General features: G+C 38.1%; 1 protein-coding gene across 10 annotated transcripts in view; it reads left to right on the top strand.

Moving 5' to 3' along the window:
* SVIL (supervillin) overlaps positions 1-26695 on the top strand; it is a 133474-nt gene that overhangs the window by 104807 nt on the left and 1972 nt on the right. For all 10 annotated transcript variants that reach the window (XM_064402765.1, XM_064402628.1, XM_064402517.1 and 7 more), the window contains 19 exons: positions 9239-9389; positions 12044-12127; positions 12210-12296; positions 13348-13525; positions 13758-13930; positions 15181-15336; positions 16076-16212; positions 16733-16880; positions 16999-17144; positions 17965-18140; positions 18241-18385; positions 18848-19124; positions 20771-20922; positions 22091-22196; positions 23018-23225; positions 24035-24168; positions 24826-24981; positions 25386-25529; positions 26231-26352. In XM_064402765.1, coding sequence (XP_064258835.1) covers positions 9239-9389; positions 12044-12127; positions 12210-12296; positions 13348-13525; positions 13758-13930; positions 15181-15336; positions 16076-16212; positions 16733-16880; positions 16999-17144; positions 17965-18140; positions 18241-18385; positions 18848-19124; positions 20771-20922; positions 22091-22196; positions 23018-23225; positions 24035-24168; positions 24826-24981; positions 25386-25529; positions 26231-26352 — 2880 coding nt within the window. The remainder of the gene's footprint in view (positions 1-9238; positions 9390-12043; positions 12128-12209; positions 12297-13347; positions 13526-13757; positions 13931-15180; positions 15337-16075; positions 16213-16732; positions 16881-16998; positions 17145-17964; positions 18141-18240; positions 18386-18847; positions 19125-20770; positions 20923-22090; positions 22197-23017; positions 23226-24034; positions 24169-24825; positions 24982-25385; positions 25530-26230; positions 26353-26695) is intronic.

The raw sequence follows: 26695 nt of genomic DNA, 5'->3' as shown, positions 1-26695 counted from the left end.
GACAGTAATCTTTGGATCCAATTATTTAGTTGTTTACACTTCTACTAAATAGTATAGGCAAACAGTAACAAAAAGTCTCCTGTTCCATCAGTGCATTAAAAGTAAGGACAGTTTGTCATTATTGAGGATAAATCTGTGCCTGAACATGTGAGTCATCCGTCGTGTTATCTGGACAGAAGAGAATAAAGCTGATTTTTGCAGTTTGGTTTATGGGGTTTATTTTGGTTTTGCCCTGTGGACTTGCTCAAAAATCCAGCTGCTAGTTTGAAAGACGTCCTAAAGCAAAAATAGTTCCAGGGAGGAAAGCAAAATTGTGGTCACATTTTTAACAGGCTAGTCTCCAAAATGACAACTGTTGAGATCAGATAACAAATGTACTCCTGCTAAAGACAGTGGGGTTGAGAAAAAGCTTTAAACAGCTGCCAAGATTTAGGCAGAGACAAACCCTTTGTTCTCTCTTCTCACCCCTCAGCACCCATACCCTCCCTGCTGAGTTACCATGTGCAGCGAGCACGAGTCAGGCTTTTAAAGCAAGTAAGGGAACATGAAGTGCTTGAGGGATACAAGCTTTGAAGTGACAGTGCTAGCAGGGGAACTTTCTGTGACACTGGGTCGCCCACTCTGATCGTTCACATTAGCTCTTGGCTATTCAGAGCCTAAATCAAAGGATTTTCATGTCTGCCTATGGATGAAAACTTGGTGTGTAAGATACAGAATTCCATGAACATATTGATGTTTGGGATGCTGATTCTCATGTGATACACAAAAAATATGTAAACCCTTACTGAGGTGACCACTCTACTTACAAGACACCATGCCAGCTGCCCTTAAATCTAGAAGTACTGGTTTTGATAAGCAATCAGTGTGCTGCCTGTTGTCCTTTGAGGACCATGAAGCACTGTGCTGTTGAAGTCTGTAGAACTTTGAGACTCTGCTGTGTTTGAGAACCTTAAGTGTTTTCTGTTGCTGGATTACAGTAAAAATGCAGAAATTTTATTGATTACTGAATTTTGAGCTGGTTAGACTATTTCCACATATGGCAGTAATCAACACCATGGCATCAAGAGCAAGGGTGTGTAAACTTCTGTCATGCCCTGCTGGTTCAAAACAATGCCTGATGTTTTTAGGTGCAGTATGGTGCTCCTATTAATGTAGTCAGACACCTTTTAGGGGGTTTTTGTGTGTGTGTGTGTCTCTCTCTCTTAAAAGGTTACCTAAATTGTTCTGGAGATTTGATTATTGATGCATACCTGCAGAAATTAGAAGTTATTAGAGTACATTTAGATTTCATATAAACAACAAAAGTGGAAACATTCATACTCTTAACAAAACAGCTGCATTAAATAGTGCTGTTTGATTACTTCTAGTCAAAATGCTTCTTCGTGGTGTCTACATGGTGAAATATTTATCCAAATGTGTTACAGTCATTTGTGTGTAGACTAAACTGTAGAAAAACACCATAAAATTCATGGAAAAGTTGACAGAGCAACCTCAAACAGGAAAAAAAAAAAAAAGAGAAACTAAGGAATTAACACAAGCAGATACAGATGAGGGGGGGAAGCTGAGATTTACTTGGAGGTCCAGCATCTGTTTTGATGATTGCTGCACACAGGAGGAAAAATTTTTGGAAGCAGTGAGACTTCTTAAATTATTTATATATATGGTAAAACATATTTGGACAATTCAAAGAATAGCTCTAACATCAGGGGAACAACTGTCTTGCTGGATGAATGTCTTACTGGAAAAGAAAATCTTTTATTTAGGAAAAATATTTTGGATTTAGTATCTTTGTTTTCATCATCTTAGGCTGGATGGAACACTTGCAGTTTGTTGGATTTCTTCATGAGTAGAAAAATTAATTAACTTCAAAATCTTTCCATAATAACAAAATAGGAAGATTTACTGGAATAAAAATTTCTATTTTATAGTGAACCATTCTTAACAGAGTCCCTGATTAATGTGATTACCAGCTGCATTGCAGTTGCACTAAAGCAGTGACTGACATTTGAAACACTTAATTCTTACATTATGTTTAAATTGCAGCTCAGCACTGGTGTTAAAGGCTAGGGTTGAGCAGTCATTTCAAAATTACTCAGAGATGAAGTGTGTAAAAATCTTAGAGAGGGTAAGCCCTTGAAAAATTACTTTTAGGCAGTAAGATACTAGTCTTTTGCTGTGGTAAGAGTTTTATCCCTTTCATATATGGCATCCACCAAGTGCTTGTATCAGATTCTCATCAAAGCTGAAACTAATTATTAGGCTTCATTTTGAGCCATTCTAATGAGCTGCATTTATCCATCCACTGTGCCATGTTCCCCATTTGCTTTAACCTACAGAGAGGGAGAAGAATTAAAGCTGGTAAAGCCATGTCTAATCAGCTTTGGGTAAGCCCAGCTCTGGGGCAGGGTTTATTTGTAGGCTGTGTTTGGAATGGTGAACTCACCTTCACTGTGTTGTGGACTTAGTAAATCCTTCCAGATGGCTTTTGAGTCTCCCAGTTTCAGCAGGCATTCTTTCCTTTCATCCAGAGAATAGATGATTTGCTGTTTAGTAGGGTCTGATTAAACTTGCAGCAGAATTACTCACATTGTGGTTGACATGGTTCATCAATTTAATAGTGCATGAAAACAGAGACATATAAAAATTATCAGCCTACAAAAAGTGTATCTTCCAGCTGTGCTGTTTTGTTCTGTGTTGGGTTGTAGTGATATTATTACTAACTTGGATAATTCCTGCATGGAATGGCTTTGGTAAACATGCTGTTGTATTATGACAGCATTTTTGATCTCTGCTTTCCAACAGGGAAAACATTTCTAGAGGATCAAAAGATTTAGTAAGAAATAAGGGAAAGAGGAGTTATTTCTTCCCTATTTCCATTTCTGGTAGTCCAGTTCTTTTCTAATTCCTTTGCTCTGCTTCTGTCCTTGTCATAGGAACCTGTATATGCTTCTACTTACTCTCCTGTTATACCTGCTCTCCATAAATTTCATCCTTTTCTGCCTATTAATCAGGTGAGCAAAAGTCTGCACAATTTAAAAGCTCTACAATTTCAAGTAAGGACATTTTACCAGTGTTTTTTAACATACAGAATTAATAATCCTCTTAACTGATTAACCAGCTCAGTAAATGTAGCTTTAAAGAAACATAATATTATGCTACTATCCTGTGTACTCTTCTTCAATATACATTGTGCTACTATTTCTCTTATGGTTGCTTTTCTGAAAGTTCTGTATCTGTTTTAGACTGTATAGGTGAGAAAGTAAAGGAAGAAAACATTATTGCATTCATTATAATACTGAAAACTTGTAAGTTGCTAAAAAGGGTGTATAAAAGGAGTAGTATGGAACTACACAGCATTTAGTTTAGAATAAAATGCTGTGTACCATGATCTCCCTGTAAGTAATGTGCATGTACAATGTAAGACATAACATCATCTAACTTACTGACTGTAAAAAAACCTGCTTTTGTTGAGAGGCAACTTTCCCATAGTGCTTTTCCCTAGTCCCTATGTAAAGGATTTTTGTCTTGGCACATCCTGCTTCTATTCTCTGACTATCCCGTCTTCCTGCTTCTCTCTCTTTCTTCCTTTAAGGTCTGTAGTACTAGTTTGAAAGAATCAAGCTCTCTGATTTCTGGTGACCGTCATCCTTGGAGATGGAAGGTGAAATGCTGTATAAAATTTCTATTTCATTTTTGGAGGGAGGAGTGAGACAGAAAATTACACTCAGATGGATGATGCACATTCCTAATTTGTTTTTGCTTGGGAACAGAGTTCTTGTGCTGCTCCAGTAAATGTTAGAGAAGCTTCATGTGAAGTGTTCTTCAGAATCATGTCTGTACCTCTGCAATTCCATCACAGACAATTTGCATAATTAATAGATAATGAGAAATATAAACTTCCTTCACCCAGAGCAACATAACAAAGTTCTCTTTGAGCAGTAGAGTACTAGATCTTGATCTGGGCAAACTATACCTGGTTCAAGTAAAAAATGCAAAGGCAGAAGTGGGCAAATAAGCTGTAGAAAACCACAAGAAAAGAAGGAGAGCTCACTGGAAGGTCTCAGTAGATCTATGTAAATCAAATTCTGTTATATTATACTTCCTTGTCCCTTGCCTCATAGCTCACACTCGTGGTTCCTGTGCTATGAGGAATCCATTGGGTTCTTCATTCCCACAGTCTGTGCTGCATGCAGGGAGCTTTCTGACCAGCATGGGTAATGGCAGTGAATTCTAGGAGCAGATACTTACTGCTGGGTTGAGGATCATGAATACAGAAGAAGCTACTGGATATATTATAAACATTTAGGCAACTGATATTTACTGTTTCCACATTCACTTCCATAGCTGTTTTTGAATATGATCTTTTACTATGAGTTTTTTAAATTGAACATTAAATTTTGGACTATTTTGAAACGTGTGTTACCCCTTTCCTATAAGCTGTGGATTTAAGATAGTTTATTTACTTCAGATCACCTGTTAATCTGGTTATGACAGAGTTCACCAGCTTTATGTATCTAGAGGATAACAATATAGTGTAACTTAATAATAACCCTCCAGTAATGATGGGAGGCCCTTTAATGAGCTGTTCATTCCATCTATCTTAAAAGGAAAAGAGCAAAAAATAGTGATCATCTTTCCACTGACTCTGGTGAGCTACATCCTTCTCTCTTAGCAAGCTGCTTCCTTCCAGCAGTGTCAAGGTACATGCAGACTTATTAGGGTTTGGTGTTTTATTTTTCTGGCACGGTTAATCACTTTGTTATTTGCACCAAACATAAGTTGAGTGTGTTCTGTTTTCCTCAAAGCAGTTCTGAACAGAAAGGCATACGTTTGCATGGACTTTCCCCTTCATGTTCTCTTATATGAAGGCCCATATAAAGTTGCAGAGCAAAACAACACAGAGACTTTTTACCATATTTGTACAACTGTTGGATTCTCCATATTCTTTTTTATCACAGGAGCTTAAACTAGAGAAGTTACTTGTATTTAAAAAAAAAACCCAATTAGATATTTTTGAATCCTTTTATGTAATTTATAGCATTCATTTTAAATAGAACCCTCTTTTGAAAGACATTTTTTTGTGTTCATTCTTGGTTTGGGTTCCCCCGGGTAGGGGCAGTCTTGATCTTTTACATAGAAAACCATGAATTATCTTATTTCTTAACAAAAAGGCAAAACAAAACCAAAAACAACAGAACCAAACAGCACACCAGTATGCTAACAGACCACTCTTTCTCAGTTCTTGCAACCTAAAGGGGACACTGCTTGGACTGCAAAACTGTAGGAGCGTTGCCTAGATGTGGCCCCTTCCTTAGCATCAACAGGGGAGTGCCTGTCATACCCTCAAGAAATGTGTTACAGTGCTAGAAATGACCAATATCATCATCCAACCTTGCCAAGCTGTGGGAGAAAGTAATCCCTGTTTCTAACTGTCCTTGCATTAAGTCTGTAAATCCTCCCCAGACTAAAAACCAGACCTTTTAGAAAAACACACAGTCTTAATTCTAAACTGTCAGCCTAGAGAAAATTCTTGGCAATATTAAGTAATTTTTCATATGTTATTATTCTTGCTGTGTTAAATGTAACTCTTAACCCTTTCTTCAGTGAAAATACATACTTGTCTCATAGAATCTGAGGTCAAATTTTTTAAAAAAATATTTCAGCCCTTTCATGAAACCTTTCAAAATTGTTAGCATCCTGGGTAGAAGCATAGAGTCTGGAAATGGATGAGTTATTCCAGTACAGATTATCTGTTCTGAACAACTTTCCATGGGAGTTTTTGTCTTTCTTCTTTTTCTGTCTTCCTAATTGACTGGGTTGGTTTTTTCGGTGTTTTTTCCCCTTTTCAAATCACATTTCTCTTAAAAGCCTCATTTACCAGACTTTTCTGATATCCTTTTTTTTTAACCATCTATGTAATTATCTCTTCTTTATCTTCATAATTCTTCTCTATGTTGGTGTCATCATAAGGGTCTTCTCAGGGGATGAGACTACATCCTTTGTTTTCTATGTTCATGAAAACATTTTGATCAAATTTGGGATGAATCACATCACTGAATGGCTCTTTCCTGTTTGGTCAGTTAACCAGTTTACAGCCTGTAAGCTGCTCTGATATTTTTATATTGGTCCAAAAAACCTTCCCCAGAATGTCATCTGTGATTAACTCAAATATATTAAAGAAATCAGAGGTAACAGTGTTAATATATTTAATCACACTTGAGCTCATCAAACTTACCCTTTTGATTAAACCTGTTTTCCATAATGCCATGTGGAATGGCATTAATTACATGCTGGTGATTTGATTCTTCATTGATTGTCTTTGCAGCAGACTTTCCATGGGTGTCTGGAAGAACCCACAGCTTGTGTGACCTGTTCCTACATGCTTTAGTTTTACTTCTAAATATTGTCCACATCTGAGCTTTTATCCTATTTATTTGCGCATTTTCAAAGGCCTTTTTTCAAAATTTGTTACTGTGTTTTGGTTCTTTTCCAGTTTTTTTGTCTAAGGTATCAATGAACATATCCACATATTGTACACAATAAATTAGAATATTTCATTGAAAGTAACCACTATTTAATGAAGAAAAATTGCACTGGAGCTGTTTTATTCCTAAGTTTTTATATGTTATTTTTATTTATTCTTTATATACTAATTTTTTATTTTAGTTTTTTACAGTTGCAAATTTGAGGTTCTTTTTCATATCATAATTTGGGTTTTTAAACTTAGAAATAAAATTTGGATGTAGAAGCTTCTTGAATTTTAGCTTTCTTAGCATATTTTCTCCCAATTAGATTGTGCTTTCACCAGTTAATTCCTCCACAAATGCTCCATGTGGCAATTCTGAAAGCTTTCTAAACTGTTCCCAACTAGCAGGTGGATTTTTTTTTGAAATCTCTTTTGACAGTTGCATTGGCTCATATTAGCTTTCTAGCTATATAAAATTACTATTTATTTAATCATGGCATATACTTCTGGTTTTCAGCAGAACTAAGGGAAATTAAGTTGATTGGGAATTTCTTGGTGCCTATTTAGTTTATAATATTTTAGCTCAGTTGTTCATTAATAGATTAAGGTAGGAGTCTTCATGCATTAAGAAGAGATCTAGTATGGAATTTCTCCAAATTGTGTAACATATGTACCCAGTCTGATTTTTTTTTTTTTGGTTAGGAACTCCAAAGATGTTTTGCCCAATGGAACAGCTTGATTTCTTCCATTCAAAAAAAAAAAAAAGAAAAGAAAAAAAGTCTGTTTCTCCTGTCTGACAGCTGTTTTCTTTTATCCTTTGGCACAGCTCCAGAATTACTGACAATCTTTCTGGCAATTCATGTGTGTAGTGATTAATACACATACTTTCTAGGTCTGCATCTTCAGAATTTTCAGTAGCTCTGTAAATGCTGAAACTCCAGGTATTTGCCGGAGACAGAATCCAAAATTAAGACTCCTGTAAGGTTAAAAACTCAAACCCAAATCACATTATTTTACTTCTTTCTGCCACTCCCTCACTTCCCTCGTATCATAATGGAAGTCACCATCCTTACTAAGTTTAAAATATTTGGTTTATTAAATTTTACTTGTGGCTTCATTAGGTATTTATTAATTTCCTGCCCAGGTGTCCCTTAATATATTGTTGTGGTATTTTCTACCAACTTTTCATCCCAGAGGTGGTTGTGCTGACACTGGAATGGGTAGAGACTGGAAGAAGTGAAGGAGACTTCTTCAGTGTTTTTCTTTAAAGCGTTCAGAGGCTTTGACAGATGAGGAAATCATACTGAATAGACTTGTATGTTATTATTTCTGTTGAACATTTTGGTGTTCTAGGGAAAAATCCAAGTATTTAATCTTGATTGTCATGGCTTGCAGTCCTCTTGTCTGGCTGTCCAACTCTCTTTCTTGATAAATGGAGAGGAAGTGTTGCTGCAGAAGGCTGCAGAAATATATGGAACTAGAGGGAAGTAGTGGAGGGCTCTCATTGCCCTAGTCCTTGTACAAACCTCTTCTTGGCTTGTCTTCATTCTTCTGGATGATATTTACTGTTCCTGGTAAATGCTGAAAGCTACATAGTCTCTATATTAGAGTGTCCCCTGCTGTCATAATAGTTTTTATATAAAATTACTTATTTATTTAGTCTGATTGATTTTTAAGAAAATAAAAAATAACAGGATCTTCTTTGTATCTTGAAAGGAGAAGAATGTTTATGTTCACAAGCTGGTGCATACTTTTGCATTTTTTTTCTGTGATTCTGTGACCTAGAGTGGTGTTAAAGCTTGAGATTTTAATTCGTTTTTTCAATTCTAGAAGGTAGGTTGTGAAGAAAAATGATGAATAGCATCATCTTGGAAGTAATTCTAGAGTTGACAGTCCCTTGCACTAAAAATACTTCTATGTTTGACTTCTATGCAGTGTAATCCCTGAAATGTTGATAATTTTTAAAGATAAGTATATTAAAGTAACAGTCCTTTGGCCTGACCTAGCTGCAGCAGAGTTTGTAAATTCAGTTTCTTTCCTACTTAAAGTACCATCATCAATCCATCTGTGTGAGAAGGGCACTGAGATAGTGCACCTTCTGCTTCTAATCACTCCAGCTGTTGGCTGCCAACCTCCAAAGCAAGAAAGCAAAGCTAAGGGTGACTTAGGAAAAAAAAAAGGAGGGAGTGGTAGAGATAGTCCTTCCTTCCTCAGATCCAGGCAAAATATTTAGTAGAGCAAGCTGACTTAAGAACTAAAACGAGCAGCCTCTGGAGACACTGCTAATCCTGCCTGGGGAGCTGAGTAACTGTAAGAGACTGATTAGGAATCACCCACTGAAGTTACACCACTTCTCTGTTTTTCCCTGTGCCACCTGCTGATTTGCACACTTGGAAACATGTGCTTATAGTCAGTCATGATGTCACTTGTGTAGCAAGTCATGGTTCAAAAGCACAAGGCCTGGAAAATGATTTCATACACAGAGTGAATAGTTTGCTTTGCATAGAGGAGTGCCATCTGCCCTGGCTGGTAGTCTCTAGAAAAGGTCAAGGAGCACAGACCAAAACCTTGTGCTCACAGTGTAATGGGGCAGGAAGACAAATGAAGCACTGCAGGGTCACTAAGCTGTGTGTGACTTCACTGCAGTAGCTTGTTCCCTGCTCCCTTCCCTCTGCAGCTGGCAGCTGAAATGTTCAGCCACTCTTTAGCTATGTGTCTAGCAGGTTTTTTAAACATCTCTTTCTTTCTTTCTTCTTTCTTTCACCCCAAAAGCAAAGAATGGCAGATAACCAGGAGAGCCAGATGACCATTGAGGAGAGGAAACACCTGATTACAGCTCGAGAAGAAGCCTGGAAGTCCAAGGGTAAAGGAGCAGCCAATGACTCCACACAGTTCACTGTAGCTGGCCGAATGGTAAAAAAAGGTCAGTGACTAAATGATCCCAATATAAATAAGACACCTCTTATCTGTCTAGTCAAAATAAAGTCAAACTTAAGCTATGCAGAAACAGCATCTGTATTTAGCAAGAGGAAGACTGTTTATCTTCAACTGAATAATTGTGCCATGAGGCTCTTCACTTTAGTTTCTTGTGGGCGTGGTATTGATCCATTTTATTCTGCACTGCCATCCACTTATCACTGGGCTCTGGCTGGCTGCTGGAAATCTATCACTTGAACAGGGATATATGTTTTGGTTTTCCTTCTAATACAACCCACAGGACATAGCTGGATTATTCTTTCTTACTTATTCTTCCTTTGAAAACCCAGCTGCACTGTCTAGAGAATAGTTGTGAAATTGTGTTGTTTCTGTTGCTGGCATTTGCCCCACTCCTAGGATCACTTGGAATATTTAGCAAACAAGTATTGTTTTTATGGATGCTGTCTTGGACAACAGCTTGAAGTGTTATGTTTGGCTGAAGATTCCCTGGTTCTGCATAAAACCACAGAGTAGAAATGACAAGGGAGCAATGTTGACTTTTTTGGGATCTCTTGAATTCAGTCACTGTTTCCAGATCTAATCATTCTTCTAAAGTGGACAGGAGTCTCTGAAGGCTGTACATGGTAGGAGTGCAGCTGTTCACACAGCATGCCTGGGAAGATGATAGCTTTGGGAAGAAGGCACCTAAACTGATCTTTTTGCTTAATGACTACTAGGTTTTGGGTTGTTACAAGGACTTGATTATTAAACACAACAACAATGAACCTTGAATTAAATTACAACCATGAAAAAAAATCATTGCAGGGCAAGGGCAATACTGCAACAGGAGTAACTGCTTGCAATCCAAGCCACAATCTGTTGGCAGAAAACCAGATAAACAGGATCAGGAATTACCTCTGTTAGTAACATAATTTAGCTGCTGCTTACATTTTACAGAGTTTTGCTGCTAGAAATGACAGTTGGTCACTATTTAAAGAGTAACCCTTTTTGGAGGGTCACTAAAAAACTGTCTAGTTGTCCACAGACCTGCTCTTTGAGATTTTTTTGCAAACATATTGGTCTTTGGAAAGGAAAAGAAGGTTGTAGCATTTGCTCTTCTTAATAAGAAAAAAAATTATCTTGAAAGGATCTCTTTAGGTGCTATGATAATTCTTTTGAACAAGCAAGGTAATGCAATGACAGTGAAATCAATAAAAGTAGCCCAAGTGGGATTTTAGTTAAATGTGTACTGATTTATATCCTGAAAGAATAAATTCTAATTAGGAGGTTTTAATTTAAGAGATTATGAGAAAGCAATGCAAAATAACATCTTTGTCATATGCATGTGCACAGATGCTGTATTTTAATTGCTTCTTATAGCTGAAAATGATCCAGTCCTAATTGGAAGGTGATCCTTTCCTAAGCAGTTCTCAGTGTGGTCTTGTGGATTATGTGCTGGTAGAGCTGCTTAAGAGCTGTGTGCTCTTGAGTGTGTTTTGAGGAAGGCTTTATCCATTGACTTAAAACCTGCTGGAATTTTAAGTCTCTTAGACAAGAGGGAAAAAAATTGCTTATGGAAAAGCTACCTAGTTATATTCCAAATTTAACTTGGAGTTTAACGACTATGACAATTGTTTTGCTATGACTTGCAGTAAAGATAGTGGAAACATGTTTAGGATATGTTCTCCCAGCACAACAGTGGTTTAATCTGATCAAAATAACTAAAGACTTAAACTTGCATGGCTCAGTAATTAGCAAACTGTGGCTAAGTGGAAAATAGATAATAGAGAACAGTGTAAATGTCTGTTTCCCCATTTACTGAAAGTCTAGACAACAAAAGTTAATAGGTGCAATTTTTTGTCTCAGTATGCTTTTCTGCCTAATAAAACCCACGACTCCTATAGAGTCCAGTTCTCTTACTAGAGCAGTGTAGATTCACATGAAAACTAAAACTAAAAAAATCCATCCTTATTTTACCCACTGGGTCCAGAATGAATTGCTTTATGACAGTTACTGAAAAGGATGGAGGAGAGTGCAACAAAAGGAGAGAGTAGTGCTTGATATTGTGGAGAGTCTAGCTTCCATTTCTACTTCAATTTCCACATGTTCTTAAAAACCCAAGAGAGCCCAATAATTACTGTGAAATCCAGGGCCAGCCAGCATTCACAAGTCAGATGCATCCTGTTACATGTAATAATAGAGATGTGCTTAAATTTAAAAAAGGGAGTAAGAAGGTGGTAGAGATGAAGGTGCCTAGCAAGATCCCTGCTAAACTTATCCTTTTTTCAGAACACTTACATGATTTTAAAAGGTACCTTGTGGTACAGCTGGAGCCCAAACTCTAGACCATTGAACTGCTGCTACCTTGAAAAGGAGCAAAATTACAATATTCCAAAGACAGCCCATATCTTGTGTTAGCTTGCAGAGAGACACATGGAAATGAAGCTTTGTTCTTGTAAATGGGGTGGTTTCTGAGGCTGCTGTTGATTAAAGGAGCAGGCAGGGCCCTCTGCCATCTCTAATACAATGGCTGGGGAAGTGTGCTGGCCTATAGGAAGTAGCCAGGCTCATCTGCTCTCCCCAAATAGCTTCTCTGTCGTCACTGTTGGAAACACAGGCTGACTCATGGCTGCATTTCCCATGTTCTGTGTCCCTGTGCAGGCCTGGCTTCTCCAAGTGCACTCACACCAGTAGCATCCCCTTTCCGGCAGAAGTCTACCACTCCAGTTACAAAGCCCTTGGAAGGTAAGGAATAAAAATGGCTGAAATATGTTCAGGCTCATTTGCTTCCTGTCAATTAACAGGTTTTACTTTCTGGTTTGCTTAGAAATTGAAGCCAGGCCTGATATGCAGTTGGAATCAGATATGAAGCTTGACAAGTTGGAGTCATTCTTGGGAAGGCTGAATAACAAAGGTTGGTAGATTTATGAAGGGTGGCAGTGTATGCACCCTCTGACTTCAGTAAATTGATTAAAGTGCCCCTCAGTTAAAATATCTGGTAGCAGAAACTGAATATTTCTTTGCTCAGACTGCAGTTACTAATAATTTATTTTTTTTTAATTCAGTCTTTGCTAAATTTTAAGAAGAAAAACGTTTCACAATTGTTTTACAAGTGTACAGTAGAATAAATCACAGATACCTCAATAATTTTCTTGATTCTCTAGAAACAATATACACATCCTTCTGTAGGGCAGAATTTCCTAAGAGCAAACAGCCAGTCTGAACCATATTGTCATATACAGTGAAACATCTTTAAATGTAGTTGAGTCCTATTAAAATCAAAATAGGATACTAAGATGCTCCCAAGCACAATTCATTCACTTTCCTGCTTTTTTGAAAATTGACTCTCTGTAGCAGCTCATCAGCTTCCCTGTACAGTTTGTTGGCTATTTAAGAAGGTCTCTGGAGTTGCCTGGTGTTTCCATCTCATATGTCTGTCCTCATTTCTAAGGCAAAAATCTTTATTACATCCTTATGTAATTTGTAGTGTAACAGATACCATAAACAAATGTATTCACATTTCAGTACAGGAAGCACTAGCATAGGATAATGACTGTGCCACACTCACTAGCCTGAAGTAGTGACTTTTTCCCTTGTGATTCTAGATCTTTTCAAAGGCAGGAATTACACAGTTGGAGGGAAGATGGAATATACAAAACCCTAAAATGCTTACATCATCATACTCTAGCAACTCATTTATAGTGTCCAAGTTTTCATTTAGCCTTATTTCCCTGCCGTTTTGTATAATGATTATTGCATATGAGTTGCAGTTACACTGTTTTAATATTCTTTATCAACACACTTTTCTACCATCAATTAAAAAAAAAACCAACAAAAACCAAAATACTACCACCACACTGAAAAAAAAATTACCCAGGCAACTACCAAACAACCCATGTTTACCTTTTCTAGAGTTAGAAACTCTAGTATGGTTATTTACTGGGTGAGATGTTTTCTTCCTGCAGTTGCTGGGATGCAAGAGACAGTGCTGACAGTTACAGGAAGATCTGTGAAAGAGGTGATGAAGCTGGATGATGATGAAACATTTTCCAAATTTTATCGCCGTGTGGATTTCCCTTCCTCCTCAGTGCCTTTGAACCTTGATGAGGACTTCGATGCCATCTTTGATCCTTATGCACCAAAGTAAGAATTTTTTTTCCCCATTGTTTTAAATGCAGACACAAGGGCAGTGTTCAAAATGTTCAGCTCTAAGTCATCCTGTAGGTATCTTACTACTGGGCACGTTCATTTCTTCTGAAATCATGCTCCTGCCTGACTTGAGGAACGGATCTTGATTTCTTGTCATTAGATGATCCTGACTAGAAAAATTTATAATCATCCTGACTGATGATTATAAACACTACTTGTTTTTCAGGTTGACATCTTCTGTAGCAGAGCACAAACGTGCAGTTAGGCCCACACGCAGAGTCCAGTCCTCAAGGAACCCTCTGAAAATGCTTGCAGCAAGACAAGATATTCTTCATGAATACACTGAACAAAGACTGAATGTTGCCTTCATGGAGTCAAAGCGAATGAAAGTAGAAAAAAGTAAGCTAGCAGGATGATTTGTACAGGACACCATCTTGCCTTTGTAATTGAAAAAGAAAAAAAAACCCAATGCAAAAAACAGAACTGAATGAATGGAACATATTCTCTGAGTGGCAATAAATTGGTTGATGTATAAGGTGAAATGTAGACTGTGTGGGAGACCTGGAGAGAAAGACATGTGTGATTTCCTCAGGGAAAGCTACCTATAGCCACCTCCTGTACACAGAATTTAGTTATTTATTTTTAGCACAGTTACCTTATGCAAAAAGAGAGAGCCACAGTGCCTGCAGGGTGTGCAGGGTGAGGACAGGAGATCAAGGAAAGCAGATCCAACTTCATCCTGCTGCGGTGAGAGCTGGCAAGAGTAGATGAATTTTTGTCAGATACACTGGCCTCAATTTTGGGTCCTAATTTTCTCTCAAAAAGTGGAATTAGCCTTCTTGACTTCTTCTGATTAATTTCCATAAAGGATCAGTGCTTTGTGGCAGGGCTTACAAGGTGCTTTACTTGGAATTTGCTTTTTCCTGAGAACCAGACAGACAGCAAAGGCATCACTGTAAAATTTATTCAAAGATTTGTCCAGCCACTCTTACATTTTGGGGTACAAGTATTCCTTACTACACTTGAGTAAAGAAAGATCATCTTTAGCTATTAATTGTATTGATGAAAAGGCTAACTATATATGTAATACTTTGTTGCCATCTCAATGAGAAGGATTTTCCTGACTTACACATTTATAAAATGTTTGTCTTGTCTTTGGTTGAGCAATAAACAAAAGTAGCCAAGAATCTGGGCTGTAAGTTTATAGTAAAACATGGTTAAGACTTTGAAATGTAAATGGGTTTTGCATCAGACTGTCTCAGCCAAATATTAAGGGAATTACAGTTAATTAGCCTTGTCTCTGTGCTGTCTCTTATTATTAAGTACTTATAAAACATTGAAGATCTGCACAGTACTTCACAAAACATTGGGTAGAATGGTTCCTAGCAAAGTTGGTATTCATGCCAAATAGCATAATTCTGACACTGACAGTGTACTCTTGGATAGCTAGAAATTTAGATAATCCTAAACCAAAAATATTTTGGGGTAGTGGTTAATCTGAGTTCAACCTGCCTTTACAGTTGCTATGGAGAAAAACTGAAAATAATGGGCAGAAATTATTTTCTTAAGGCAACAATCATTTTTTTATTATAATTTTGTTATTTTTTATGTCTGACTGTCTTTTCCTCCAATTCCTTTTTATGTACAAGTGTCTACAAATTCAAATTTCTCAGAAGTAGCACTTGCTGGTCTGGCAAGCAAAGAGAATTTCAGCAACATTAGCCTGAGGAGTGTTAATCTGACAGAGCAAAACTCTAACAACAGTGCTGTGCCATACAAGAAGCTAATGCTCCTGCAAATTAAAGGTATGCTGGAACTGCTTTTACTTTCCATAAATAATAGGCTGAATTCAGCATGTGGGAATTGCTACCACATTTAGATCCTTAGCTTGTTCTAAATCTTCAAGATTCCAAAACCTCAAAAAATAAGTGGTAATTGTGTAAATAAAGTTAAACCTCGCAAATAGGTTTACATTGGTCCACTGGTGTGTGTTTCCCAAAGAGAAAACAGAATATTTCACAAATTCTGGCTATGGCCTGTAGAAATTTTTTAACTGTCCCATTCTCCCAGTGCTCAATATAATTTGGAAATGATGTGACAGTGTTCTTGCTCCACTTCCCCTTACAGTGCATAGTAACATATCTGATTCTGCAAATAGCTAGGTTTTGGAAAGCAAAATTCTTAAAACTTTTTACTGCCTACAGAAATTGTGCTATGACTTCACTTAAGCAAATGTAAGAGGTTCTGGAATTTTGCTGCTGTCTGCCATTTACTTAATTCATTTCTTTCCAGAAGGACACAGAGTTGTTAAAGCAAGAACAGGAAATAATAGAAATATTAGTTGATAGGAGACAACATTTATTTTGTTTCCTGTGAGTAAACTCTTTTTCCACAGTACTAGTCTTTCAATTATTCTTAAACAGTCTGTTTCCACATATTTTGCTACATGTGCTGGAATTGTTTGTGTTTCATTCAAAACAAATTAGATTGTGGCATTTGATAGTAGTAGTTGAAGGAATATAATTAGCTTTGTTTTCTCTTTAGGAAGAAGACATGTTCAAACAAGATTAGTTGAACCAAGAGCCTCATCACTGAACAGTGGAGACTGTTTCCTGTTGTTAACTCCACATTTATGTTTCTTGTGGGTAGGAGAGTTTGCAAATGTCATAGAAAAAGCAAAGGTCAGTACTGTTGTGAAGTTTTATTTATTATTTATTTTTAGAACCTTTGCAGTATATGTCTGTGATAAAATTGAGCCTTAGTGCCAATTCTCTCAAAAAGTGGCATGTAACTGATAGTCCGTGACAGGGAGATATGCAAAATTCCTGAAAATATATTTTAGGTCATGCACTGAATGAAAGCTGGCATTTGTAAAGGAGTGTGTAGTTTGTGAAGCTGCAAGAGAAAAAAGGATATCCTCAGGATACAGACTGAACTAAAAAAAAATAAATAGTCTGAATTGCAGGATGTCCTTTTCATTCTCATGTCCACTGAGATCAGTCTTGCTTTAAGGCAAATGAAAGAATGAATTCATTTTTGTAACATTTCTTCTATTGTCTGTTTATTTAGTGCAATAAGTAATAACAATTTCTTCTGCTATTTGCTGTACTATATCTCATTTGCCTTCTCACTGAGCAAGAATATTGCACAAGTATTCCAAAGACTTAAGCAATCCTGTTCAGATAACTGTTAATCTCTTAGGCTTCAGAACTTGCAACTTTAATTCAGACAAAGAGGGAACTTGGCTGTAGAGCTTCTTATATACAGACTATAGAAGAAGGAATAAATACCCATACCCACGCAGCCAAAGACTTCTGGAAACTCCTTGGTGGACAGACAAATTACCAGTGTAAGCATTGTTATAGTTACAGTATCTGATGCTCTACCACAATAAAATAGTAGAGTTGGTTCTCTTTAGTAAAGATAGTTGGAGGTTAATTTTTTTTTTTGACAATCTTTTCCTTAAGCTGCTGGAAGTCCTGAAGAAGACGAAATGTACGAAGCCGCAATAATAGAAACAAATTGCATTTACCGCCTCGTAGAGGATAAACTCATTCCCGAGGATGACTACTGGGGAAAGGTGCCAAAATGTACCCTGCTACAACCAAAAGAGGTATTGTGCCACTAACTGCTCCTGTGGTAAGTGCAGGAACATGCAACTGGTGATGACTTGCAGTAACTGCAAATGCTCGTGGAGAGGATCGCTGAAGGCTGGGTCCTCTGTGTTTCTGAAAGGCTTCTGCACATTTTGCTGTCTAGAGTGTGCTGCAAGGTCTCAAGAAATTAGTTCACATTATCTTCTAAGTAAAATACCATATTAGAAAGTCTAAACCTTTTTTGTCAACAGTGGCTTACCCCAGAGTCATGAAGCGCAAAACAAGTAGCACTTTGGAAAAACAAAACAAAATAAAACCTGCTTTTATTTCTATCCCTAGCTGACTTTTCCAAGAACCATTTCACCCATCCAAGTAAGAATGAGAGCAAGTTTCTAAAATGAGGACATGAAGCATTTTCTTGAAAGTATTGAAGTCACTGCCTTTTTGCCTATATTGTGTGTTCTGTCAGCCCTCCCTGGCTGTAGGACAAGGCATAGATCTAAATGTCAGACAAAGCTGCTGAAACTGGACAGCTATCAGTCATGCAACAGAACCAGGTTTTTAGCAGTAAGAGCTCTCTAATCTGCTAGTGACTTCAGCCACCTAATAATACACCTCACAGCATTTCCTCTACTTGCTTCCACTCATCCTTAAAAACTGGACATCACAATGCAGACCACTGGCCTGTCCTTACTTGCATTGCAGTGCTACTTGTTATTGTCACTGCAGAAACTCATATTTGGAGGAGTTTCTGTTCAGCACAAGGAAACTGGAGGATCAGGGTATCATGTAACATAATGGTAGGCTGATTTTTCTGTTGTTTGGTTTCGATTTTAGGTGCTGGTGTTTGATTTTGGCAGTGAAGTATATGTATGGCATGGAAAAGAAGTTACTTTAGCACAAAGAAAAGTGGCATTCCAGCTGGCAAAACACTTGTGGAATGGCACCTTTGATTACTCCAATTGTGATATAAATCCTCTGGACCCTGGAGAATGCAATCCCCTCATACCCAGGTATTGTAACTCAAATTTAGTCTCCTTGCAGATACATAATTTTCTTGCCCTCTTTTCACAGTGTTTAATTTGATTCTATATTTTTTCTTCCCTTGCACAGAAAGGGACAAGGACGCCCAGACTGGGCTGTATTTGGCAGACTCACAGAACATAACGAGACAATACTGTTCAAAGAAAAATTTCTCGATTGGACAGAACTGAAGAAACTCAATGAGAAGAATTCTACTGAATCCCTTCACCAGAAGGTGCATATAATAAGCATGCTAGGTATTTCAAACTAGATGACTTAGTTGGGATGGCAGCCAGGGAAGCTTGTGCTCGAGGATCAAGAGCACATTTTTTGTCTTGTGGGCTTTGATCTAGAGGTCAGAACATCATCTCCTACAGTGAACCCACAAGAGTTGTTTTGTAGTATTATAATTATTTATAGATTATAATGTAATTATACCTTATGTGTTATTTTTATATATATACACATACATATATATATATAGTTGTTATTATTAATATAATTATTAATAATAATATTAATATATGAGCCAGGCAGCTCAATCAATACTGCTGAGGGGGCTTTGACAGGGCTTCGAACAATGACAAGATACTAAAGTACTGAAATATGCAGGAGTCAAAATGTTTCACTGGAACTGTGGGGTGAGGAGAAGAAAACACTGTGCTCAAAGAAATCTCTTCTCTGTGTTTTCTGACAGGAAGAATCCAGATCTGACTCTAAACCATATGATGTCATGCTAATGGTAGCTGTGCCTCAAACAACTGTGGGCACGGTCTTGGATGGAATGAATATTGGCCGGGGTTATGGACTGGTAGAAGGAGAAGATGGGAGGCAGTTTGAAATTATCACTGCCTCTGTGGATGTCTGGCATATCCTGGAATTCGATTACAGTAGACTGCCTAAGCAAAGCATAGGGCAGTTCCATGAGGGAGACACATATGTGGTGAAGTGGAAGTACATGGTGAGCACTACAGGTTAGTGAACAATTCCATTTCATCCTGCTGAAACATGCAGAAGTGCAGCTAAAACTGCTGCTGTTAGTGCTGAGATCCAGACCTGGATTTCCATGGAAAGGTTAGGGATACTAATTTAGCCTTTCTAGGTCATTAAAATGTAAAGTTTTGTATTTCGTTTAAAAGAAAGCAGTAGAAAATAAAGAAATTGTAGTTATTTTTGATACACCATATATAATGCTGTCCATCTCTGCTTTTACCCACCATTGGTGGTGTACATGTTCACAGGATAGTTTGTTAAGCCAGAATTATGCCCACAGCTTAACACCAAAATAATTAGGCAGCTGAACTAATAGCAGTGATCTGAATGTCTTGCAAAAGAGGTAGGCTTAGCAACAAGAAAAACCTTTGCTGGTTATGAAGATCAATAACAATGACAGGAAAAGCCCTTGCCAGCTCATTGCCCTTGCTATCCCTTCTGCCATTGCTGGAAGCCTTTGATCTGGATTTGAGGCTCAGCAGTGTTCTGACAAAGAGCCTGAGAGCAGCAGGTAAAGCCTGAGAATCAGTCAGCTCCAGAAGTCCATTGGAACTCTCCTTTCTGGCACTAAACTAAGAATAGGTGGTTTTTGTGATAAGTTGAAAACAAATAGTCTAAAACTGATTGTTCCAAATAGAGTTTATTAAAGTCGGTTGAAAGCACCAGAACAGTTATACAGCTTCAGGCTTTTAGCCAAAAAAATGTAGGTAGGTCTTAGTCAGGATCGTTGAGATCAGATACTGGCAAATCCAAGAAAAATACAAGAGCTTGTAAGTCTTGGGAGAAGTGGGTAACACTAGTACTGAACTGTAAACAGACTTCTAATCCAAATGGATGAAAACATATTCCATCACTCCAAAACAGAATAAATTTTTATGTAGGAGGCAGTACTTTTATGGGCTGAATGTACAGATAAGAATGAAACCCATAAATTTTAAAGTAAGTAGTGTTTTGAGTATTCTCAACTTGAAAAAAACAGGATGCTTTCTCCTAAGTGTTTCACTTGGATGCTTCTCAGCACTGCTGGAATCAAGGCAGATGTTTTAACTTTTTTTTTTTCAAATCTGTTTTAAAACTCTTGGGTTTTTTTAAATCTTTGATTTCATTCTAACTGCTTATTCTCTATTCACTGTAAAGACTGCAATATTCTGTAAGTGGTTGTGTTGTGAATTTCACTTGCTGTAAACATTATTTGCTTATCATAACAAGTAAATGCCGACTCTTAAGGATGAAAAAAGCAGCTCCTCTTCTGCTGCCAAAGAACAGTGTGTAATGTGGAAAATCAGCCATAATGCACTCTTCTGGTAACATTACTGGACATGCCATTTCACATGCAAATTGGCTCAAATGCTGTCAGTTATTTTTCTCTAGATAGTACCAAGTCTTTCTACATCTCTTTCTCCAGCCAACACAGGCATCTCTGCCTGTGGCTTACATCCACCTGAGGAGACCATGCCAGCTCTGCATGGGGACCCTCTGGCTTGGAGACCTAATGTTCCTCCAATTGCACATTTTTACTTTCCTGTTCTGGATAGGATAGTGCTGAGCTGGCAGATGAGATGAAACCATGTGCTGTTTAAACCTATAGCCAAAATACTTTCTTCAGCATGTGCTCTCTGTTTCACAGTTGGAAGCAGACAAAAAGGAGAGCAACAAGTACGGGCTGTTGGAAAAGAGAAATGTGTGTATTTCTTTTGGCAAGGAAGGCACTCCACAGTGAGTGAGAAAGGAACATCAGCACTCATGACAGTGGAACTTGATGAAGAGAGAGGAGCACAGGTGAGCTTCCTAGATGGCAGACCTGGTAAGATCTGCCTGTCTGGGTAGCCATGAACAGTAAACAGGAATTATCTTCTTTGCCTCCTCCCTTTCTGTAAACGTGTTCTTGCCATTAAGAATAGTCAGACCTCAAAGTTACTTTTGACATTATTCCAATTGCAAGACGTGTAAGCTGCTTTATGGATTGTGATTCCCAAAAGCTGCTTCTGAAAAAGGCTGAAGAAGAAGGTCTTTTCTCCCTTCCCTGCAGGAATAGATGAAGCACAGTTGCACAGATTTATGCCATCCTTTCAAATACATGTTCAGATTGAAGGACAGTCTTCCTAGTGCTAAGGAGAAGCACTTTTTGCAGGCCAAGGCAAAAAAATACATTTGAAATTTTCAATTTGCTTACTCTGTAATTACATATTAATTGCATTGTTTGCAGAGATTCTAGAAATGCAGTTTGAAGCTGAGAGGACAAGCTAATTTGCTTTGTCTTTAGGCAGACTTGGGCTTTGCTGTGGCTTCACTGTTACCAGCATACAAGATGGGTGGTTTGAAGTTAGTTTGTGTACCTTGATCCTGCTTTAATTAGTTTTTTTAATGGCAGCATAGAAATGACCAGCAAGACAGGAGTTCATAGAGGAGAAATATAAGAGCCCTTGATCAAGAGTGTGAGTCTCTGCAACATAACTGATTTAGGAATTGGCTATATATATCAGTTTCATACTCCAAATGCAATGTTTAGTGAGCAAAGAACATGCATGTTATCATAGAAACCAGTTTTATAGCTAATTTTGTACCTACTTCAGTTCCTATGTTATCTCCATAATGGTTTTAGTGAACATTGGTCAAGGTGGACAGGTTCTGTAAATATTCATAGAATTTTTTAAATTGTTAGTTTAAACCAGTTTAAATTAAAGTTCATTTGGTATTCTATTATCCTCTGAAACTCAATTGTTGGATTCCAGCTAGAGGTTTCTTTTAATATGCAGGCCACATATGGAACCCATTGCATGCTGATATATGGTAATTTAAACAATAGTCAGCAGTTGTAAAGTAGAAGGAAAGCCATCTTCGAGGGTGGTCATAACTATATAATTTTTAATAATCCATAGAGACCAGTTTTCCTGGTCTGTATACTTGCTTTATTTTTTTAATGAAGAGTGGTGCTTTCAATTTCCAGGTACAAGTGCTTCAAGGGAAAGAACCACCGTGCTTCTTGCAGTGTTTCCAAGGAGGGATGATTGTGCATGCTGGAAGAAGGGAAGAGGAAGAAGAAAATGCACAAAGTAAATTATTGTTAGTTAAGAGTTTCTGCCCCAAAATCCTTTTTTAGCTGTTGTGGAGAGCTTTGTATTCAGTCTCAACTACCCTACTCTGTAGAAAAGAAAAATGAATGCCATGAAACTCTTGAGACAGCTTTGCAATGCTTTGTTTCAAGGTAGCCTTTTTCTTCTTTGAGAGAATGGATTTTGTCACCCTAGAGCATGTTGACTTGATTGTATTGATGCACATATAATTTTTTTAGTTTGGTTTTACTTAAGCCAAGTGCCCGTTTGCTTTAAAGTATATTCTTTTCTACACAGTCTGGGGAAGAAGAGTGTTTTTATGAGCAGTTCTTCTGCTCCAAAGAAAGCTCTAAGCTTTTATTACCCAATCATTGCTTTTTGTAACATATCCCTTGAATGCGGTAGCTGAGGTAGGAGAATTTCAATGGAAGTGTAGCTTGGAGATGCTCCAGTTTTCACTGGCTGTGACCTTATGTTCCCAAAGGTACAGAGGGGAAGAGGAGCTGAATAGGAGGAATACTGTGTTTGTTTCCCTTTCTCACCATACGAAACAGCAGAACTTGACTCTTCTGCTCTGTTAAGCTCTTCGGCTCTCAATACTTGTGCTCTTGTAGCAAGGTTTTAGAAGGCATCTCTTCTGCACAGGGTTTCTGAAGTAATGTTAGCCAAACCTGGTGCTTGGCTAGTTCATTCTGTCACAACATAGGCATGCAGTAGGTAAAACTCATCCAGGATGAGAACAGCTGTTCCAGAGCAGAGGTTTTGAATTTTCAGTCCCATGTGATTTTATAGTAGTGCTGCTCTGTTCCTGTCTGCTCCAGGTGACTGGAGGCTTTATTGCGTGCGAGGAGAAGTTCCCAATGAAGGAAACTTACTTGAAGTAGCGTGTCACTGCAGCAGCCTGCGTTCCAGGACATCCATGATCGTCCTCAATATCAACAAAGCTCTCATCTACCTGTGGCATGGCTGCAAAGCACAGTCTCACACCAAGGACGTAGGAAGAACAGCAGCCAATAAAATAAAAGAACAGTGAGTGTCTGATCTATATTTTTGAGATGATTATAGACTACCAATTTACTTGAAGTAGTCATATTCAAAGAACATTTGAAATAAATAAAGCTGTCCTCTAAGTACAAATGCAGCATGTGCATGGTTCATCAGGAGGAGGAGTGAAGGTTGGTTGATTTGGTAGAGTGGAGAAAACTCATATCCTGTAATTGCTTTCACTGGAGGTCAAATGTATTTATTAATAAACTCATAGAATGGTTGGAAGGGACATTAAAGATCGTCTAACTCCAGTCCCCCTGCCATGGGCAGAGATACCTTCTGCTATACCAGATTGCTCAAAGCCCCATGCAGCTTGGCTGTGCACACTTCCAGGGATGGGGTGCCCACATTCTTCCTGCTGTACTAATTACAGTTAAAACAAAGTCATTTTCCATTTGGAGTGAGATGCTAAACATCTGAATAGCAAATTAAAGTGCATTCAATAGGAGGATTAGAATCCAGCCTTGTGAGTAAGGAAGAGGAAATTAATTTGGGAAAGCATGCAAGGAGGACATCAGCTGTTAACAAAAGCAGGCAATGACAATCCCCACTAAGAACTTATGTGAGCATCTTCTTCACTCTGGGAATGGGATCCAAATTCTACAAGAATAGCTGTTGAAATTCCCTGTCTTGTTTTTTGATAATTTTTCAAAGTGCCTCTGTTGGCCTGAAGTGTGCAACAAGCCTGTAGGGTACTTTTGGGGTCCACTAATGCGAGTGGCCAGCATGTTTTTGTTAGCAGTGTTTGGGGTAGGAACAACATGAGTTTACTGTTTCTCTGTGTTTTATAGGTGTCCACTGGAGGCAGGGCTGCACAGCAGCAGCAAGGTGACGATTCATGAATGTGATGAAGGGTCAGAGCCCTTGGGATTCTGGGACGCCTTGGGGAGGAGAGATCGGAAGGCCTATGACTGCATGTTGCAAGGTAGATCTGCCTTCCTGGACTTGGCACTCACATTTTACTCTACTAGTCTAGGGTGTTGTCAGATTTAATGTAAAGTTTTTGAAGAATTTTTTGGTAGTTGAGTTCTTCAGAGAAATGCTTCCAAAAATCTTACTGAGTTAAGTAATACTGTTCTAAAAGAAAGTACTGGAAAACCAAGTGTTTCATTTTGTTCTCCCCTGCTTCTGCTGCCCCTCTGTATTCAGGCAGCACAGAGCAATAGTTAACACTGTTACAAATATATTTTGCTTCTCTTCTGAAGGGATTTAAGAGCCAGTTCTGCTCACATTCCCATCCAGCCTTTGCTTTGAAACTGCCAACAAAGGTAGCAGGGGAATTGATTTAGCAAGTGGAAAATATGTCAGCTAACTCTGTGATGGGCTTGCTTCACTTAAGCTGCAGAGCAGCAGGTTATGAAATGGCTGATAGTAACTAACCAGGATCAGATTCAGACTGATGGCAGCCAGCCGCTCAGCTCGACTGCTTTACAGCTGTTGTTAGTCCCTCAAGACATCTGGTTGTCTTTCCTGATTTTTCAAAACCAGAAAATTTACAGTCACTTTTAAAGCGTATTGTTAGTTTCTACAATTAAGTCTAACATTTTTTGTTGTGACTCTTCTTAACTTTTGTTCTTTAAAGATCCTGGAAAGTTTAATTTCACACCCCGCCTGTTCAGCCTCAGTAGTTCATCAGGAGAATTCTCAGCCACTGAGTATGTTTACCCTTCAAGAGACCCTGCTGTCATCAATTCCATGCCATTCTTGCAAGAGGATCTTTACACTGCCCCACAGCCAGGTATGTGTCTTAAAATACTTAAGTAACAAGAAAACAGATGACTGTATCCTGCATTGGGCAGTGTCTCAGTAATTGTAAGCACTTTTAACTTAATATGTCACAGGAAAATGTGTGCACATGATGCTTATACAGTACTAAGAAATAACAGTAATTTTTCCATGATGAAGATGCTGAGAAATAATCAAGTGTATGCATGTATGCCAGAAGCTTCCTGTAAAACTACATTGTTAATATCAGAGCATCAAAGTCCAGCTGAAGTTTAGCTGTATAATTAACAAAGGAATTGGTAAAATGTGAAATTACCCTGTTGTGATGCTGACAAGCACATAAGACTGGGATTGTTCAGGGGATTACAAAAACTAGTAAGTGGCTAATGATGGATTTGTTATTTTCTGACTGTGTAGCACTCTTCCTTGTTGACAATCACCATGAAGTGTACCTGTGGCAAGGCTGGTGGCCTGTGGAGAACAAAATCACTGGATCAGCTCGAATCAGGTGGGCTACGGACAGGAAATGCGCCATGGAGACGGTGCTCCGGTACTGCAAAGGTAACAGACTGCTGTGCCCGACTGCTCTGAGTGTGTCACACCTGTCCATGCCCTCTATCCTGGGCCGAAAGGTGCTCCCCATTGATAGCAATAAACATCAGGTTATTTGAAGATACATTGCCCACTCTTTCTTAGCAAACCATTTGTCTACTAACAGCGTTGTTCCCAAATTGCCAAGGTACTCTACTGACTCTGCTCTCAGTGGAAAGGCTTTATTTATTGTGTTATACCTCAGAATCACAAGTTAACAGTTTAAACATTCTCACTTAAGCCTCCAAGCTTAAGTTTAGTTAGTTCTTGGCAGGGCACTTCTGCTGAGCATACCAGAAGGTTTCATTTACCTGAATTTGGCTTATTTCAGACCATCACACTCTGCTTACTCTATTCTAAGTCTGTTTTTGTAAGATAAGAAAGGCATTGGGCTAGAAGTAGCTGTTGGGGATTTTCAGCATATATGTTTTAATCTTTGCAGTCAGATACAGTAAAAGGCAGGTGTAAGAATACTGAAAAAAACATATTAAAAGGTCCCATATTAATTAAAAAGAAATCCTGGAAAATTTATTCTTTCTGCGTTAAGCTGCTTCAGCTTTTTATGAAAAATTAAATAGCCTTAGGAGGTAACTTTGAATAGTGTATGAGATTGCAAATACTGTACTTTTTGTAATTTCTCCCTCCTTTTTTTGTATTTTGACTGTTTTTAGGAAAAAATGTAAAGAAGCCCCCAAAATCCTATCTAATCCATGCTGGCCTAGAGCCTCTGACATTCACTAATATGTTCCCAAGTTGGGAGCACAGGGAAGACATCGCAGAGATCACAGAAATGGTAAATCTTTTCATTGCATAATCTGTTTCCTGTTGCTAGTAATTGTGTCTTGTCTTGTCAGTAACATTGGTTGTTTCCACTGTCAAGCCCCAAGATCCAGAGAATAAACTTAGAAAGCACAGTTCAGGAATCTGCATAGGGGAAGAAAACCTAACACCACAGCTAAATTCTGAGTGGGAATGTGTATATCAGAGGCATTGGTTTTTTTATTTTTTCATGTAACTTCTCATATACTTTTTTGTTAAAAACAGAAGGAAAGTGTTACCTGAATCACCTCTTGGAAAGATATGTGCTGGGTTTTGAGCTTAACAGAATAGCTGTTTCAGTCATGCAGCAATGCACA

This window comes from Passer domesticus, chromosome 1 (genome assembly GCF_036417665.1).
Source record: "Passer domesticus isolate bPasDom1 chromosome 1, bPasDom1.hap1, whole genome shotgun sequence".
NCBI lineage: Eukaryota > Metazoa > Chordata > Aves > Passeriformes > Passeridae > Passer > Passer domesticus.
This window is presented reverse-complemented; position numbering and strand designations above follow the sequence as displayed.